General features: G+C 36.9%; 1 protein-coding gene across 1 annotated transcript in view; it reads left to right on the top strand.

The window, feature by feature from the left end:
- Positions 1–5516: 5516 nt before the first annotated feature.
- The window catches only part of SNX6 (sorting nexin 6), a gene marked incomplete at its 5' end in the record, with an annotated part of 19601 nt that continues 8557 nt past the window's right edge, over positions 5517–16560 (top strand). Inside the window, 9 exons of the mRNA XM_010192680.1 lie at positions 5517–5621; positions 6516–6626; positions 8197–8318; positions 10284–10407; positions 11704–11799; positions 12849–12954; positions 13197–13272; positions 14549–14588; positions 15743–15829. Of these exons, the coding sequence (XP_010190982.1) occupies positions 5517–5621; positions 6516–6626; positions 8197–8318; positions 10284–10407; positions 11704–11799; positions 12849–12954; positions 13197–13272; positions 14549–14588; positions 15743–15829 (867 nt within the window). The remainder of the gene's footprint in view (positions 5622–6515; positions 6627–8196; positions 8319–10283; positions 10408–11703; positions 11800–12848; positions 12955–13196; positions 13273–14548; positions 14589–15742; positions 15830–16560) is intronic.

Here is a 16560-nt window from a genome sequence, read left to right as displayed (position 1 = left end):
GGACGCGGGGCGCCGGGGGCGGAGGGCAGGGTCCGGGGTGTTGGTCTGCCGGGATCTGGTAATGTGGAAATAGCGCAGTCTCCCTGTGAAATTTTGTCTCTGTGTGCGTGTGTTTTGCCGTGAATTTTTCATTGTTCTGCCACCCAAGTTTTGGAGGGGCAGATCTTCCGTGCTTTCGTTGGAGCAGCTAGAGAGGGGGTTGTGTTTGGTACTGGAGGTTCATGTTCTGTGTCCTTCCCTGTGCGTGCCCTCTACCCCTGCACACACCTCGGTTGTGCTGCGGTCCTGGCCGGGGTGACCAGCGTTGTGGAGAGCACCAGGTTCCATCTTTAATCGTCAGCCAGGGCCTGCGTGCAATAGTCCTGCCCTCTCCTCTCTTCAGGCCCCAGAGCTTCTCCCATAGACAACAATGGGACGTTTACATTGCAGGCTGCATGATAAACTCTTTATTGAAAAGTAGTTCTGGTGTTGGGACAGGATGCCGAGATTGTATTTCTTACTGAGGAAACCTTTTTCTCTGCTCTGCTGTTTCTGCCCTTCATTTCTCTTCTGCTGCATCCATCTTTCTTTAACTTGCTTGCCTCACTTAGGCAACAAATCAGCTAATTGCTGTAATTTATTCAGACTGATTACCCCTATCAGTATCTTGAGAAAGACTGACTCTGAGCAAGGTAGGGGAGCAGCTTCTGCGTTGCGTAGGTTGTTTTGGTTATCTCTGGTTGTTAAAGTGACTGCATCCAGTATATTACTAAAAATGCAAAATCTGAAAATTCAAACACTGTGTTGGCATACCTTTTGATTGTACGTGTCATGCTCAAGTGTCAAATATAACGTTAAGTATTAAGTGATTGTTGACAGTATGGATGGTGTAGGTCTTCAGTGCGTGTTGTTTCAGGTTATGACCAGAAATTAAAAAAGGAATTTGTCTTAGGTCAATTCTGGCCACTGTACAGCTTTTGCCTTTAATTGTACAGCTACTTTAGTATAAATACTGGATAAAAAAGAGAGAAGGTGGAAATCGTCCTTTGAGTGTCTTCAGATCAAGGGCTGAACAACTTGTTAATTATGGGGTTGTATTTTATGTAGTTTGTCCCAGTTATTTAGGGACAGACATTGGAGTGCACAGTTAAGTTGTCTTTATTTGGAGGTGCGGGCAGAACATTAAAATGTAGATCTGATCCCCGGTGAAACTTGTCTGTTTGTTTGGTTATTAGTTTTCCCTCTAAGGCTACAGATAGTCAGAGTTCACAAGGTAATTTGAAAGCATGAAGAAATCTCTTAGCAGTCTTGTTTGTGCTGTTGGACAACTTGCATCATCTCAGTTGGCCAAGTACAGTCCTTTTTTTTTTGTTTTTGTTTCCCTTCCCCATCTTCATCCAGCACTGAGGAATTAAACCTGAACAGTATCCTTCTCCTTTCCCCTTTTTTTTTTTTTCAGATGTCTTATTTTCAGTCACTCTGAGGTTTTAGTTTTTCTACTGCTGTGTAAATCCCTGAGGTTAAAACACAGGTTATCTGCATGAGTTTGGTTGTGATACAGAAAATCTAGTAAAAAGAAAAAGCAGTACTAGTAGTCTACTCATGAATGGATTTGCTGTGCTTTAATTTTCAAAACCATAACTATTTTTTTTTAGTAGTAGTAAAAATAAACAGATTTTCTTAAAGTATTTCCCTGATACTAATTTTTTTACCTTTTTATCTAAAAAAAGCGAGTAGGTCAAGCCTTTATTTGAAAGCATGCATGGCAGCTTCTGGTTAGAGTAATCAAGCTTTTAGTTTTGAAAATTAGGACTCTTTCCTCTCTAGAATTCTGATATTGGTATGACAACTGTACTTCTAACTCTTCAGAATTGTGTTGGTCAACTACAGTTGTGTTAAGTGTAACGTGGGGGTGATGGGGTGAAAAGAGGGCTGGAAATTATGCTGATGCCATATAGAACAGTAATGCTCAAGCAATTGTGTGATACCATATGGAGTCTTTTCCGGAGAATTGTAAAACAGAGCACTGAGACTCATCTTTGAGGAAGCAGCAGTGGGTGGTCTGTAGAAGGAACTTATTATAAATGGTCTGCATAAAATGAACTTGTGGGAATTGCTTTTTTCTTCATCTCACTTAGGAAGGCACTATTGAGTTCACTTGGTGTAACTCAGTTCCTGTTGGGGTTTTTTGTGATGTCTCTAATGTAAACAATAGTTGCTTTGAAAGGTGGTACAGTACTGCTCCACAAGAATTGTCTTGTGTATTTTATGTCTATATAAACTTTAGCTGACTTGGGTAATGGTCTTGTCTACTTGTTTAGGGGAAGTGAGCTATCCCTTAAAACAGGACTGCTTGAAACTTAATGCTGCGGTGATGCTTTGTGATCTTTTACTGTGAAAGTATCATTTGTTTCCCTTGCTCTGTGTATTTATCATCTTCCTGTAAGAACCTGCTGAAGAAAGTATCCTTTTTCTCTCATATTTTTGAAAAAGCTTATGGAAGCTACTGTTGATAATGGATGACATTATGTAGGAACATAAGGTTTGGTTGTTTCCCTTGTCTCTACCAGCTTCCTTCCATTATCGTTTGCAGTATAATTGATCCTTAAGCAAGAGCTTAGATGCTAAATCCTCTGCTTGCATTGTGTTCTCTTTTAGTACTGTAACATCGCTTAGCCCAGCTTTTGGCTTCTGGTGTTTTTCTAGACCCTCTGAGTAAAAGAGGGTCTTTCTTGGTACAGCACAGGAAACTGTAAAGCAGCTAAATTAAGTTAGCTTTTGTTTTGCAGGTAGTTTAGAATGGGTGTAAAGTATATATCTACGCATTAAAATATTGTGCTATGTTGTATGTATTAGATTGGAGGACTGAGGGGGCAAGATACAAAGGGTCTGTATCCCACCTCCATCTTTTCCAGAATTTAAGGTACTTTCGTTTCAGTTTTCATCCAAATCAGGTTTTGTAGCTTTTTTTTTTTTGTTTTCTACTCCCTTCATGACTAGAGAAACCATCCATTGGTGGTGGTTTTCTTTTGGAAGTAATTATTGCTTAAATAGTGTGATATTGTTTGTGAATTTAATTCCCAGTAATGCGATGTGAACCATTGTGTCACATGAATATATTTAAAGTCCTTCAACTTTCTGATTGTCTTTGACACCTTTCATAAATGCTTCATTACCATTGCAGATGAAAACGTTCCCTGTTGGCAGTCAGGTTATGCAGCATAATTTAACATATGATTAAACTTCAGAATTGTTACAAACTTAACTCAGTATAAATCAAACAAATAGTCCTTCACAGCTGTGTGTCATGAGTGAAGTTGTCATGCTTAGGTAGTTCTTAATTTTCTCAGCACAGATAAGCGTTTTGTTTCTAAAGTTGTAACGGTGCACATCGCCAGGGTGCACTGCACTGGAGACTGCATACACGCTAGTGACAAACTTGAACAGCTCTTACACTGAATCTTAAACTGTTGTGTTGTACCACTTTTTTTAAAAGGAGGAAAAAAAGCAATTTAGTAGAGATTTTTGTGACCTGTGGGAGACTACAAAAACACCATTTAGATAATCCAGATTATTTGTTGAGGTTACCCTGTTTGTCAATGTATTCTGGGGGACCGGAGAAAAACAAACAGTGCCCCAGACAGTGTCACCACTAAAAACTTTCTTACAAGCTGAAAAATGTGATGTCATGACATAAGGCACACATCGGTATGTCAGATTATATTTTTCTTTCCTAAATTAGATGTAAAGCACATTGGAAACAGTAGGAGCTAGGAGATTCTGCCTCTGAGAAGTGCTCTGCAGTGGACTGATGCATGATAATACGCCTTTGTGTAAGGCGCTGACCCCCTAAACCTTGGGAAAACAAAACAAAAAGCGCCTGAATCATGTGTGTGGATATATTCCTGTGTGGTGGTTTTAATGATTTCCAGCTTTGCTGGAAGGAAAAGCTATTACCATTTGTGTAATAGTTATTGAACTGTTATATTTTGCTAGCCTAGCAGAATATACTAGGCTGTATGATTTTGGTTTATTTTAATGCACTAATTCTAAGATATAAGATATATTAGTCTGGTTGCTGCTATATAAGCAACAGAGTTGTCTGTGCATTGAGGTTAACAAGAAAACTAGAATAGGAGCTGACCACTGTGATTCAAAGTAAGGATTAAGATAAGTGGTAGAAAACAAGATGTGGCAGTTGATGCTTCTCTCCTGATGCTATTCCAGTGCCTTGCAGCATTACCTTCAAAATCTGCTTGTGTGTAACCTTTGTACTGTGTGTTGCTGATACTTAAAGCATTTTTGTACTTGAGTGCTGACTTCAAAATGCAGTCCTGAAAAATTTTTGCGGGAAAAAGTGTGTCTTTGTATGGCAAAGCATTTCTCTGCTGTAGAATGTGATATTTCTAGAAAAAAATGCAGCATCAAACAAAACACTGTCCCAGTAAAAAGTAAGCCTTGTGAGCATGACGTTGAAATAATTTTTTGACAGTGTGATTGGAGAAGATTTCAGAGTTAGTCTTAGTGCTTGTAAAAATACTCTGAATTTCTGTTGATCATAATGATGAAATTGTCACGGGACAAATTGCTCTAGAACAGCAAGGGTGCAAGAGCGAGGGGACCCAAATTTCCAGTTGGGGTCTAGACAAGGTTATAGTTTCACTAAGTACTGTTGAAGCCTTTGGTCCTGTTACTGCCAAACATTATAGTACACAGATGATCTTCCAGTTTTTCTACATTTGATCATTGTCTCTTTTTTTTTTTGATGTGACTTTGGAATTATTTTGTGAGGGTTCAGGTTTCATGTCTTGTGGGGGAAAAGATATGTATATCCCTTGTGCTTTTGCCATTTCTCATGCTGATTTTGAAGAGATTGAAATGTTGGAGTTGGGGTTGTTTTGGTTTTGTGTGTGTGTGGTGTTCTTCCGGAAAAATATTTCCAAGGAGACTTAGCTCTGTGAAGTTCAGGATATTATTTTTTTTAAGCTTTTTCAGTATATCATGGGAAATGTAAAACAAAAGAATAGTGTAAGACAAAGTGAGTTAACCAGACCTTGAATAGCTTTTGCTCCTTTGAAATTTAGGACTGCTTTTCTCTTTAAAAGTACCTTTCCAACTGTCAGTACCTTTTAGAATTACCTTTACGAGTACATTTACCTAGAGCAGGTTGGGGGATTGAGGGGAATGAAGAGAAAAACAAAGAGAAAAACCCACTGAATTTGCTACGGTCTCTAACGTGCTTTGTCTTGACCATCTCAGTTACTAGCAAGTTAACTATGCACAGAAATGAAAATAATACACTACCAAGGAGTACGGTAAAGGAAATGATTTGCATGGTCATGTGTACCATGAGGAATACTACTGGAATTTATTTTTCCACTGGAAATAATCTTTTACTGTTAGTTTTTCTTGTAATCTATCTTGTCTTATAAGGATGTTCAGCATTGCAGGATCAGTGTTCTCCTCAAGGGAAGGATAAGGGAAATATAATTAACTTTTTTTTTAACTTAAGCTAAAGAGACTTTTTCTTTGTTTAGCTTAGAGCAATAAATGTAGATCTCCAGAGTGATGCTGCTCTGCAAGTGGATATCTCAGATGCACTCAGTGAGAGGGACAAAGTGAAATTCACTGTCCATACAAAGGTAAAAGCCTGGGTTTGTACACTGAACATTTTCTTAATTATACAGAAAAGAATGTTTGCTTAAACTGTTTATTGAAACGAGTGTAACACAATCCAAATGGAATGAGAAAGTCGCATTTTCTCATGTTTAAGAGACTCTGTAGCTGTAGCGCTTAAGAAAAAGATGGCTAAAAAGTTAAGAGGTTAAAAAACTGTTTAGAAAAAAGCCATGTTCAGGTTTTTGTACTGATGCCATTCCCATGCTTATTAATTGGCCTGTTCATAGGTAGAATCTTTAATATACCTCAATATTCTCCTGTATAGTTTTTTATTAGATTAGCCATGATTTCAGATTCTAAAAATATGTTTCCTAATGGAATTACATTCAGGAATCATTTTTAGCTACTGCTTGTTTATGGCTTTTCTTTTTTTTTTTAGATTTGAATGTTTATTGATCATAGAATCACAGAATAGTTGAAGTCGAATAAGATTTATGGAGATCATTTAGTCCCATCTCCTCCCTCACTCCCACCATTAAATTAGGGTGAACCAGAGCACATTGCCCAGGAGTTGTCCACTTGGGTTTTGAATATCTCCAAGGGTGGAGACTCCTTAACCTCTTTGGGCAACCCATTCCAATTGACTGCTGCACTAATTATGATGGGGCTAATTACTGCTGTACAAACCTTTTTTTTTCCTCTTGTCAAGTCCTAATTTGGATGATTACATTATTTTAAACAGCTATGTGTTTGTTGTTCCTTCAAGATGTTTTTCATATAGTAATGAAAAATGATGTGGTTTTTTGTTTTGGTTTCACGGGGAGCGAGAGGGGTTGGTGTTTGTGGGTGTGTTGGTTTCTTATTTTTTTTATTTTATTTTATTTTTTCCATTATTCTTTCTGCTTTATTCCTTCTAGAGTTCCTTACCAAATTTCAAGCAAAATGAATTTTCTGTTGTCCGGCAACATGAAGAGTTTATTTGGCTTCATGATTCTTTTGTTGAGAATGAGGACTATGCTGGCTATATTGTAAGTATTACAGTTCTTTTGTTTTATGTGCACTGTTTTCTGTGGGCTGTATCAGAATTACTTGTGACTGCTTTTAAATGCAATGGAAACAGCAGATGTTCATTCCTTCTAAAATCAGATCAGATGCTCTAATACTCTATTTTATGCAATTACACAAAATTAATGGTTGCAGTCAGAGCAGAGTTACTGTAGTTGCCATACTTCCTTGTCTGTTACTCCTAAGGAGTGAGTAGTTTAATCTATATCCAAATGTGTTTTTAGTCCACTGTGTTAAAAGTGTGGGAGATAAGTGAACTGTATAACTTGGTGGTAGTGTTTTTGAAAGCTAATGTTTGACTTAGTTACAAGTTGTATGTTGCCTTTGTTTTAGCTGGAATGGCAGAGTGCAGTCACTGAGTTCTAGTAACCAGACTTGTCCAGTTTTCATTACGAAGATCAGAATCAGTTTATCATAAATCAGTTATGTGGGGGGAAACACTGCAAATACCATCTAGAACTACAGAGGACCTTAATACACAACAGCTTAGGTTTTGAACTTTACTTTAGGCCTCTGGGGAACAGAGGTGCCAAAATAGTCGCCTTACAGTACTGCCTATTAAAAATGGGTGCTGCTGTTCATACTTTTAATTTCAAATAGGAATATTTGCCATCTTGGTGTGAAAGTTAGGTATTCATTTTGTGCTTGGGGAGATGCCTTCTGATTCAGAAGGCAAACATACTTTTCTAATTGACTAGTGGGTACATCATGATGAATGCAAACTGTGATGTGTCCTACCATTCTCGAGCTAGTCTTTTTAGTTAGAAAAGCTTTTGAAGTGACTAGACCTTCAGTGTGGTCATAGCTGGTTTCACACAGTTGACTGTGTAGATGCTGTTTTTTTCTTTTTTGTGATGCATTAATTCAATGGGCAAATATCAGTGAACTAAAATTTAAGCACAGTTTTAGCTTTGTTCTGTGTCCCTTTACTGATAGCAATTCAGGATTAGTTTGACTACAGTGTTTTCTCTTTCAATGTTAGTATACTGTATTACAAGATTAACGTAGAGACTTGTTTACTGTGTGCTTTATTTCAACAGAGGTATCTTTAATGTCAACAGTGCTGCAAGAAAGAACTAGTGCCTGCAAACAATATGGGATTTTTTTCTTTGTTTTAAGATTTGGAGAGTTATAAATGGATGGTGTCAAAACAATTGTGGAATTCTTTTTTTTCTTTAAACAAGAAACAATCCTTACCGAATAAGCTAAACCAAAACTAATTATAAAACAAAGATTTCAAGTTTTAATTCGTTGTATTGGGAAAGCTAGGTACTATTTGGTTTCTGTTGTAATTAAACTACTGAAGCCATTACTTAATTCTTCGGTAATCTTCCAGGACACTTGCCCAAAATTGGTATAGCGATGCAGCATGTCTAACTCATGAATGAGAGAATGTATTAATAAATGCTGTAGTGAATGATGAAAGAGAGAGCCATATATTAAAAAGCTGCAGGCAGTCTGCAGTTCCTGTACTGAATAGATGTTGTTTGACTGAGAAGAGGAGAAGTTCTAAAAAGTTTGATTCAATTCCAGATTCCACCAGCACCACCCAGGCCTGACTTTGATGCCTCGAGGGAGAAACTGCAGAAACTTGGAGAAGGGGAAGGATCAATGACTAAAGAAGAATTCACCAAGATGAAGCAAGAACTGGAGGCGTATGTAGACTTGATTACTACCTTTTTTGTTGTTTGTTTAATCCCTCAACTTTTAATACTGTTTGCTGTCCCAAGTTTCTGCTTTCACTGTGATGGTTCTCTGCAAGATGTAGCCTTGAGAATCCAGTTGCTACATAAACAGGATTATCTTAGTGATCATGATCAGAGCCATTAGGAAAATTGTAGAAATAATTTAATGGAAGGTCTTCTGAAACAGGAAAAAAAAATCAGCTTGGTCTTGAGCATTCTTTTATGAGGAACAAACACTAGTTAGGTCTTTTTCTTCACAGAACACCTGCAAAGGGAGGAGGTAACTTTTATCTTTTTTTAGTTCTGGTGTTCCACATTAATAAGTGTAATGAAACTTTTAAGGTTTATACATGAACTAGTAATTTTTGTGTGTGGTTGGTACTGTAAATGTAGATACCAACCTTCTGTTTCCCAAGAAATATGGAGATTACTGGAAAATACTTTTTTTTACGCTCCCTTTTTTTTGCACAAGGAGAATATACTTCCTGAAAAGAGTATTTTCCCTTACTGTGAATTTAATGTGTATTGAAATATCTGCTTTAAGGCTTTTTGTTCCATATTGAGTTACACAGTGAAGTTTCTCCTTGCTTCATCCACTTTCCTTATCATGCATTCACTTCTTTGATCTTTTTCCTGTCATTGGTTTCAGTTTTCAAGTGTATATTTACGCTGTTTCTAGACTGCTTCTATCAAGAGCTCTGAATTGGCAAGAAAAGTACATAGAACTCTCAGAACTGCTGCTTTCTCTCCGAACTCCAGCTGCTGTGAGCAAAAGTCTTAAAAGGCTCTGTATTGGTGTTAATGTGCAACATAATTTATAGCAGAGTAGATATACACTTCATATGCAGAAAACTGGAAATTAGCAAAACACTATAGATTTTAAAGAATCTGTGGTTTTCCAGCGGCCCTGATCATGATTCTCTTGTGGTCTGGTTAGGGGTTGGATAACACAGAAAACTTTGGGTTTCTTCTACTGCCACCTCCATCCTCTGCATCCTCCTTTTTTGTCTTCACTGAATGACTACTACTCTCACTGAGATCAAACATCTCCCAACACTGGCCCTGCTGGTTTGCTGGTATGTAAAACTTAACCTCCTTGCACATAGTGGAAGCAAAAGTGTTGATTATCATTTCACTGTTTGGCCTGAGAATGGGGAAAATATCTCCTTCCTCATTTCTAGGCAAGTGACATCTTATTCAATGAATTTGCAAAGCAAAATGAGTTCTAGAAAACTTGTATTGAGAAGTATGCCTACCTCTTAATTAAATAACAAATTGCTTTGAAGTTGAGTTGTCTGAACTGGGCAGCTATGCGATTGTCATGGTTAAATGTGGTTTTATTTTGGTTGTACCTACCAAACGCAGCACTTAATTTCACTTTTAGAACCACTATGAAGCAAGACATCCACATAAGCTTCAGCCCAAAAAGGCTAGGTGCTTTAACATGGAATAAAAGACTGCTGTCTAAAGAGCTAACAAAACTACATGAACATATAAATAAGTAAGGAGGGTGCAAATAGGCAAGGGGATGGAGATGGGGAGGAAGGAATTTTCACATCAACTACGTAGTACCTAGTGACTGTAGACTGTATCTCAATTTCTTGATTTTTGGGGAGCTGGGGAAAAGACAATTAAACGAGGTTACACTTTCAGCAAACCAGTCTGTGTTAGCTAGCCTTAAAAATTAGAATGTATTTGTTCCGTCTTCATTAGAAGTCTCTCTGATATGTTAAGGCTTCAAATTTCCCCATAGTATTAACATTGTACTATTTATTTATGTGTATATCAGATATCAGGGTGATAACCTTTACTGTATCAGCTTATGATTTTGTATCCTTACTGAGCATCGCTTAAAGCTGCTCACTAGGGTTATCTCAAACTTAATTGCTTCACATGAAATTCTTATGTCAGTCTTTTTGTTTGTTTGTTTTTCAGTGAATATTTGGCAATATTTAAGAAGACAGTTGCAATGCATGAAGTGTTTTTATGTCGCGTGGCAGCGCATCCTATTTTGAGAAAGGATTTAAATTTCCATGTATTCTTGGAATATAATCAGGACGTGAGTATTGAAAACTTGAATTGCTGGCAACAGAAATCAAGATGTACTTTATGGTAGGATGGAAAATTGATTAAGCAGGCTTTACCTCCTGGAGCAAATTGCATCAATTCCTTCATACCAGACGTATTTGTATTGTAAAAGTTAGAAATTAATTTAATCTGTACGAGTTCATTTTGCTGCCACTTGGAAACCAAATGCACTATGTTCTCTAGCCTCAGCATCAAAAGTATTAATGGAAGTCCAATATGTTTTGGATTAAAAAGATTAGCTTTTGATGGTGATTTCACATGACGTTATACTTGTCCAGTCTGATTTATTTTTAAATTTTTTTTTGTGCGGGGAAGGATGATGCAACAAAGCCGGAATGCTGATTTTTAGGATTTGGAGCTGTGGTTTAAATGCCATTGCTAATGAAACTAGTGAGATTTTTAATGAAATGTTCTGATCAGTAAAGCCTTTTTGCTAATAATGTAGGTGAAAATTTGGTTAGGGTGTTGGGTTTTTTGGGGTTTTTTATGCGGAAAAGCCATATCAGTTCAACATGTTACATACTGAGTTGCTCTCTAATTTTGAGTTAATGGAGAGAACTTTCTGGATGAAAACTCTGATGTTGGCATTAGTGGTTGCCCATATTTTGCAAACAGTTTTTAGTTGCTTTTTAAAATTGCAGAAATCAGCATTGAATGTTGAAGGAATCATTACAAAGACTGGCTCAATTGATAACATGCTTAACTTCAAAATATGGTACAGAGGATCCTCTTGTTGCGTGATGTAGAAATGCTTACTGGTTCAAGAACTCAGTTTACCTAAATTGGGCAAATTTAGATGGGCATGAAGAATGTGAGGAGGCTGAAACCAACATTATCCTTAATTCAGTGAGGGATAAATGCTTCCGTGGTTTCTGAAAGACAAAGATCTGCTACTCTACACTTAAGAGTAAAACCTGTTTATATTAGATAAACTTAATAGCTATACTGTGCTTGATAATTACGGTGTTATTGATAACTGAAATGTACACCTTGTACTTTTGGTATTATCTGTAGGTGCTAGAATATTGCTGATTTCCCCCCTGCCCCAGGAATAGCATTTTAGGTGATACAGAAGAGTCTAGTAAATGAGGCAGTCTGTCATTCTGGGTGCATGGTGCCTGTCCCCATCGATGCAGAGTACAAGATAAAACAGAGAGCAGGAAAACTGGTTTAGGAGTAGCAAGTTGTGGAATGTAGCGCTATTTTTTTAAAAGCTTTTATTGCCTCCAGAAAGTGAACTAACTTGATAAATGAATTTGTTTTTCAGTTGAGTGTTCGTGGCAAAAATAAGAAAGAGAAACTTGAAGACTTCTTTAAAAACATGGTTAAATCAGCAGATGGTGTAATTGTTTCAGGAGTAAAGGTGATTACTGCTTAACATACCGAGATTTAAAATGTATTAACATTGTTGTCCCCTTTTTTTAATGAAGCAGAATTTTACATAAAGGTGCACTAGGTTTGACAGATGCTGCAGTTCAGAAGTTACTAACACAGTGTGAATTTTGCCAGCCTTGTAACATCCTTCTGCTGTTTCAAAGCTAAGACCAGCAGTACAGGTGGTACTGTTTTCCCCAGTAGGTGCAAGAATGTAACTGAGACCAAGAAAAGAGTAAAATAATGAAAATTCAATTTCATTTTGACTTTTCCAAAAGTTGAAAGGTTGGTTTTATAACAAGCATAAATTCTGCAGAAGATTACTTTGATCTCCCTTCTTTGGTAACTTTCTATTTGCAAGCAAATTAGAGGAGCTAAAGTTTCTTGTTGCAAAATTTTGAGTTTTGAAACTGCTGGTAAGTGGATATAAGCATGGATTAATTGTGACTTGGAGAAAAATGTAAAGTCCAAATAACCAGCAGTTTTCATAAGCACATTGTTCAAAGCCCATGTTGTAGGCTATTTCATGGTATTGTGGATCTGTGCTATTTTAGAGAGTTTTAATAAATGAATATAAACCAAATATCTCAAATTGTAATACAGAAAATACTAAAATTTACTGACATTTACCAGCTTGAAAGATATCAGCATTCCTGAGCTAGGAGTTTGTTGTCTCTGCTGTGACCACAGCATCTCTGCAACTGGTTGTCTGTCTTCTCCCGTCACCTTTTACTAGGTAGATGTCCTTTTATTCTGTTTTTCTGTCACCAAAGGGATAGTTAGTAGTGAAGTTATTTCCTTCACTTCAGGTTTAGTTCTCTAGACCTTTAAGGTGCTTGTTGCAAATTCTTAATTCGTAATAAATCTTCAGGTCATGGTAAAAAAAGAAATCTGTTTACATAAATGGTATTTTAGACAATAAAAACAGATTGCATTTCATGTCACTAAACCATGACAAGTATATGCAGATTTACTTTGCAATTGGTCTGTATGGACGGAGTGAAACCCTGTTTCTGAAATTGTTTTTGGTTTTTGTAGGATGTGGATGACTTCTTTGAACATGAAAGAACATTCCTTGTGGAGTATCACAACCGAGTCAAAGATGCCTCTGCCAAATCTGATAAAATGACAAGATCACATAAAAGTGAGTTCATTTTCCAGGGTGAAAATGGTGCTAGTTCAAGTGTAGAGAAGTGGTTCATGAGGAGCAGTGATTTTCAGTTATGCTTCATAATAAGTGACATGGTTGAACTTATATTTCTGCTTTTGTGTTAATATAGATTCCTTTTAGAAAAACACCCCCGCTTGGAGAAAGAGTGGGACTTCAAAGTTTTCAGAAAGAAGTGAAATGAAATAGTAAAACAAGTCCTTGTTTGTTTTTTCTAGATGTGGCGGATGACTATAATAGAATTGGTTCTTCATTATATGCATTAGGAACGCAGGACTCCACAGATATATGCAAGTAAGATATTGTTAATAACTTACGGGGGAATTTGCTAAGTAGCAATCTTAATGGTAACCTGCTGAGATTGGTAGCTCACTTGTTATGAGAAAAACAATTTATTACAGTTGTATCACAGTAAGGGGTTTTCTTCTCTAGTATTTAATTTCTGTAACAGGCTGCTTTAATATTTTTGCTTTAATGTTTGGAAAAATACGCTGTTTTCTGCAGTTTGTAGAAAATCACACGGACAAGATGAAAGTCCTCATAGAATAAGAAAAAAACCCCATCTCTTGCCCCATTTTTTTTCAAGTGTTTCAAGTGATTTTACTTGTGCAGCAAGAACAGATACCAGTCTGACTACACTGATTTTTGTGGGTGTTCCCTGTACCAGCATCTTGAAAAAGGTCTTTCCTGTTCTGGAAATTTTACTGCCTTTAGGAAAAGAAAGGCATCTACAAGATCCCTAAAACTTTGAAAATAGAAGAGGTTCTTTATGTACAGATGTTAGGCCTTTAATCTCTGTGATTTTCTTGAATACAGAGTTGGTGTATATGAAAGTAAAACTTAATTCACTGGCTTAAAGATGTTGCTGCTTGTGAATATGTACACTTATCAGGGTCAGTGCGACGACAGGTAGGAGATGAGTATGAAAGTTAACTTATTTTTTATTGATTTACATGAATTGCAGTGATACACTTCCAAATGTGGTGATAGCTTACATATTGATTATTTTGATTGTGATACTGAGATTTGATGCAGTCTGCTAGGGCTGGTCAGGAGTCGCATCTGTCTTCTGTCAGAACAGTGTGGTTTGACTGTAATTCAGTCTGCTGTTACGCTGAATCCATGTGTTATCTCCTGGGACGATGATGTGCCGCACTGTTGCTCAACCTCCCTGAATTCAAATTAGGGCATGTGTCATGTTTACTGTGTGAAGGAAAGTACATTCAAATTTGAGTGAAGAACTCTTGATAATAGCGTAGGACAATTAACCAGGGTGGTGGTGGTTGGGGTTTCAGAGGAGTGTAAAGAATCCCTGAGGAGCTGTGCAATTATTCTTTAGTAAAACCATCCATCCCTTTTGCTTTGTTTGTCACTTACCTGAAGCTGTACGATTCTCAGATGTTTGAAGTGCTGCAGTTTGAAACGATTATGTTCGCTGAGCTCTGTGAATTACAATTCTAACCAGTGCCTTTACAGCATTTATTGCCAGACACAGATTATATTTTGAGTTCTAGAAAGTAATTAGACTTTTCAAATTAATGTTGTAATATGAGGTGTTTCCTTTGTGCAGGTTTTTTCTGAAGGTATCAGAGTTATTTGACAAAACAAGGGTATGTACTGTGAAACTTTTTTAGATATGTTCTTTGTGTACCTTCTGGAAGTGGCAGGACATCTTGTGTCAGTTAGTCATTAATATGTGGATGTTTTATGGATGCTTCTATGTGAAGCATTTAAGTTAATGTGTGGTAGGGAATGAAAAAGTGTAAGATTTCAGTCTGGTTTTTAAAATAATTGTTCCTTAGGAGTCTTCAGCCTATTTAAACATTTTTAGGCTGTCTGCTATGTAATACACTAGTAAGGCTGCTGTTCCACTGAAATGCTCAGAGGCCTTCCGTGCCTGTTGCTGTGTTCAACTTGTTATGGAAAAAAGAAATGTAATCCTTAATCCAAAGAATGGCAGCCGTGCTGCTTTTTTCTGGAGCCAAGATCTGTTTCTGCAGTTGTTTGACTCAGAAATACTATTGCTGATGCTCCTAACCAGATTATCAAGTGTCTTGTCTCTTTTGCCTTACTTGTTTGGCTTGGTAGAGCAGAAGATGCATGCCATGTATCAGGAAAACTTTAGAATGAAAAATACGTGCATTTCCTAAACAAAGACAGTAATATCAGCATAACTACGTACTTAACAGAAAATGCAGTTAATGGAATTACTTGCTTTGACCTAAAATGCTGCCTTCTATTTTTTCTGTCTTTTAAATTAAGATTTTTAAAATGCACTTGCAGACTCTCTTTCTAAATTCACAGAAATGTGCGATTTAGATACAAATAAAAGTCTTTTGGACCATTTAATACGTGCAGTTACACAGGTGCTGCAAAGGTGCTTTAAAAATTTGTTTTCCTTTGATCTGAAAAACAGCACAAAACTTCATGTGCAACTTTTTATACTAAATAGGTTTTTGCTTTTCTGCTGGTTTTCTAGTATCTGATAGAATTGAAATTGGGAGGAAAGCATTGTTTAAAACAGAAAGCAAGTTGTCAGTTACTTGTTGCATCATTGGTTATTGCTTACACTTTAATACAAAATCCTAATACTGCTTCTCATGATACATCTTTAAGTTTTCTGTCACAAATACATGGTCTTAGTTTTTGAAAAAGATAATCTGTCATGTACTGTTGTATATTTTATGATGTATTTGTGTCATACAAGTGAATACCCAGAGTCTGGATGTTTTTAAACTGATGCTTTTACTTACTGTTTTTCCAGAAAATAGAGGCCCGGGTATCTGCTGATGAAGATCTTAAACTTTCTGATCTTCTGAAATACTACTTAAGGGAATCTCAAGCTGCTAAGGTGAATTTACCGGTTTTTGTTCAGTGAAATAGTGTTTCTTTAAAACAAAACAAAAAAAGAGATAAGGGATCATCTTGAGAAATGCACAGTAGCCAGGTAAAAATGCTGCCACCTCTAGGCTGCAATTTCTCCTTCAACTGTAAAACCTGGGTCTCTGTTGTACATAAGGAGTAATAGTGCAGTTGCTGACTGTGAGACTGCCTGCTCGAAACTGTAATGATCCACTTACCGAGGCCACATCGTGCAGTATAATTAAAAACAGTGGAAGAGCTGTTGGTGAATTGTTCATGTGTTGGCAATGTGTTTGCTGCTTGCAGACTGCAAGCATTCTGCTTTTTTTATATTAAAGTTGGATACTCTGGGTAATCTGCGGGTGCTTATACAAAAACACATGGGCCAAATTTGATATTCTGTAACTACAGAAAATTTTATTCTTAGTGTTGTTTGATACAAGATGATTAAGTAACGTGACAGAATGAGGAAGCATTTGACAGAAAAGGTCCATCAGTAGAAGATCACAGCAATAACTGTTGCACAAAAAAATGCTGCTGCTGTTTCTTGAGACCTGTGTGTATTTCAAGTAATCTAAATATAGGTTGTTTCTAATCTAAGCTGTGAAATTTCCCGTGATCGCCCCTTCTTAGGCTTTTTGGAGTATCATCTAAACCATCTGGTGCTCATCTCAGTCAGACAAGATGCAGACCAAACAATATTAAATTGCAGGTCTGATT

The sequence above is a fragment of the Mesitornis unicolor genome, unplaced genomic scaffold (assembly GCF_000695765.1).
Source record: "Mesitornis unicolor isolate BGI_N332 unplaced genomic scaffold, ASM69576v1 scaffold52839, whole genome shotgun sequence".
Taxonomy (NCBI): domain Eukaryota; kingdom Metazoa; phylum Chordata; class Aves; order Mesitornithiformes; family Mesitornithidae; genus Mesitornis; species Mesitornis unicolor.
Note: the sequence above shows the minus strand (reverse complement) of the source record. Positions and strands in the feature narration are given on the sequence as shown.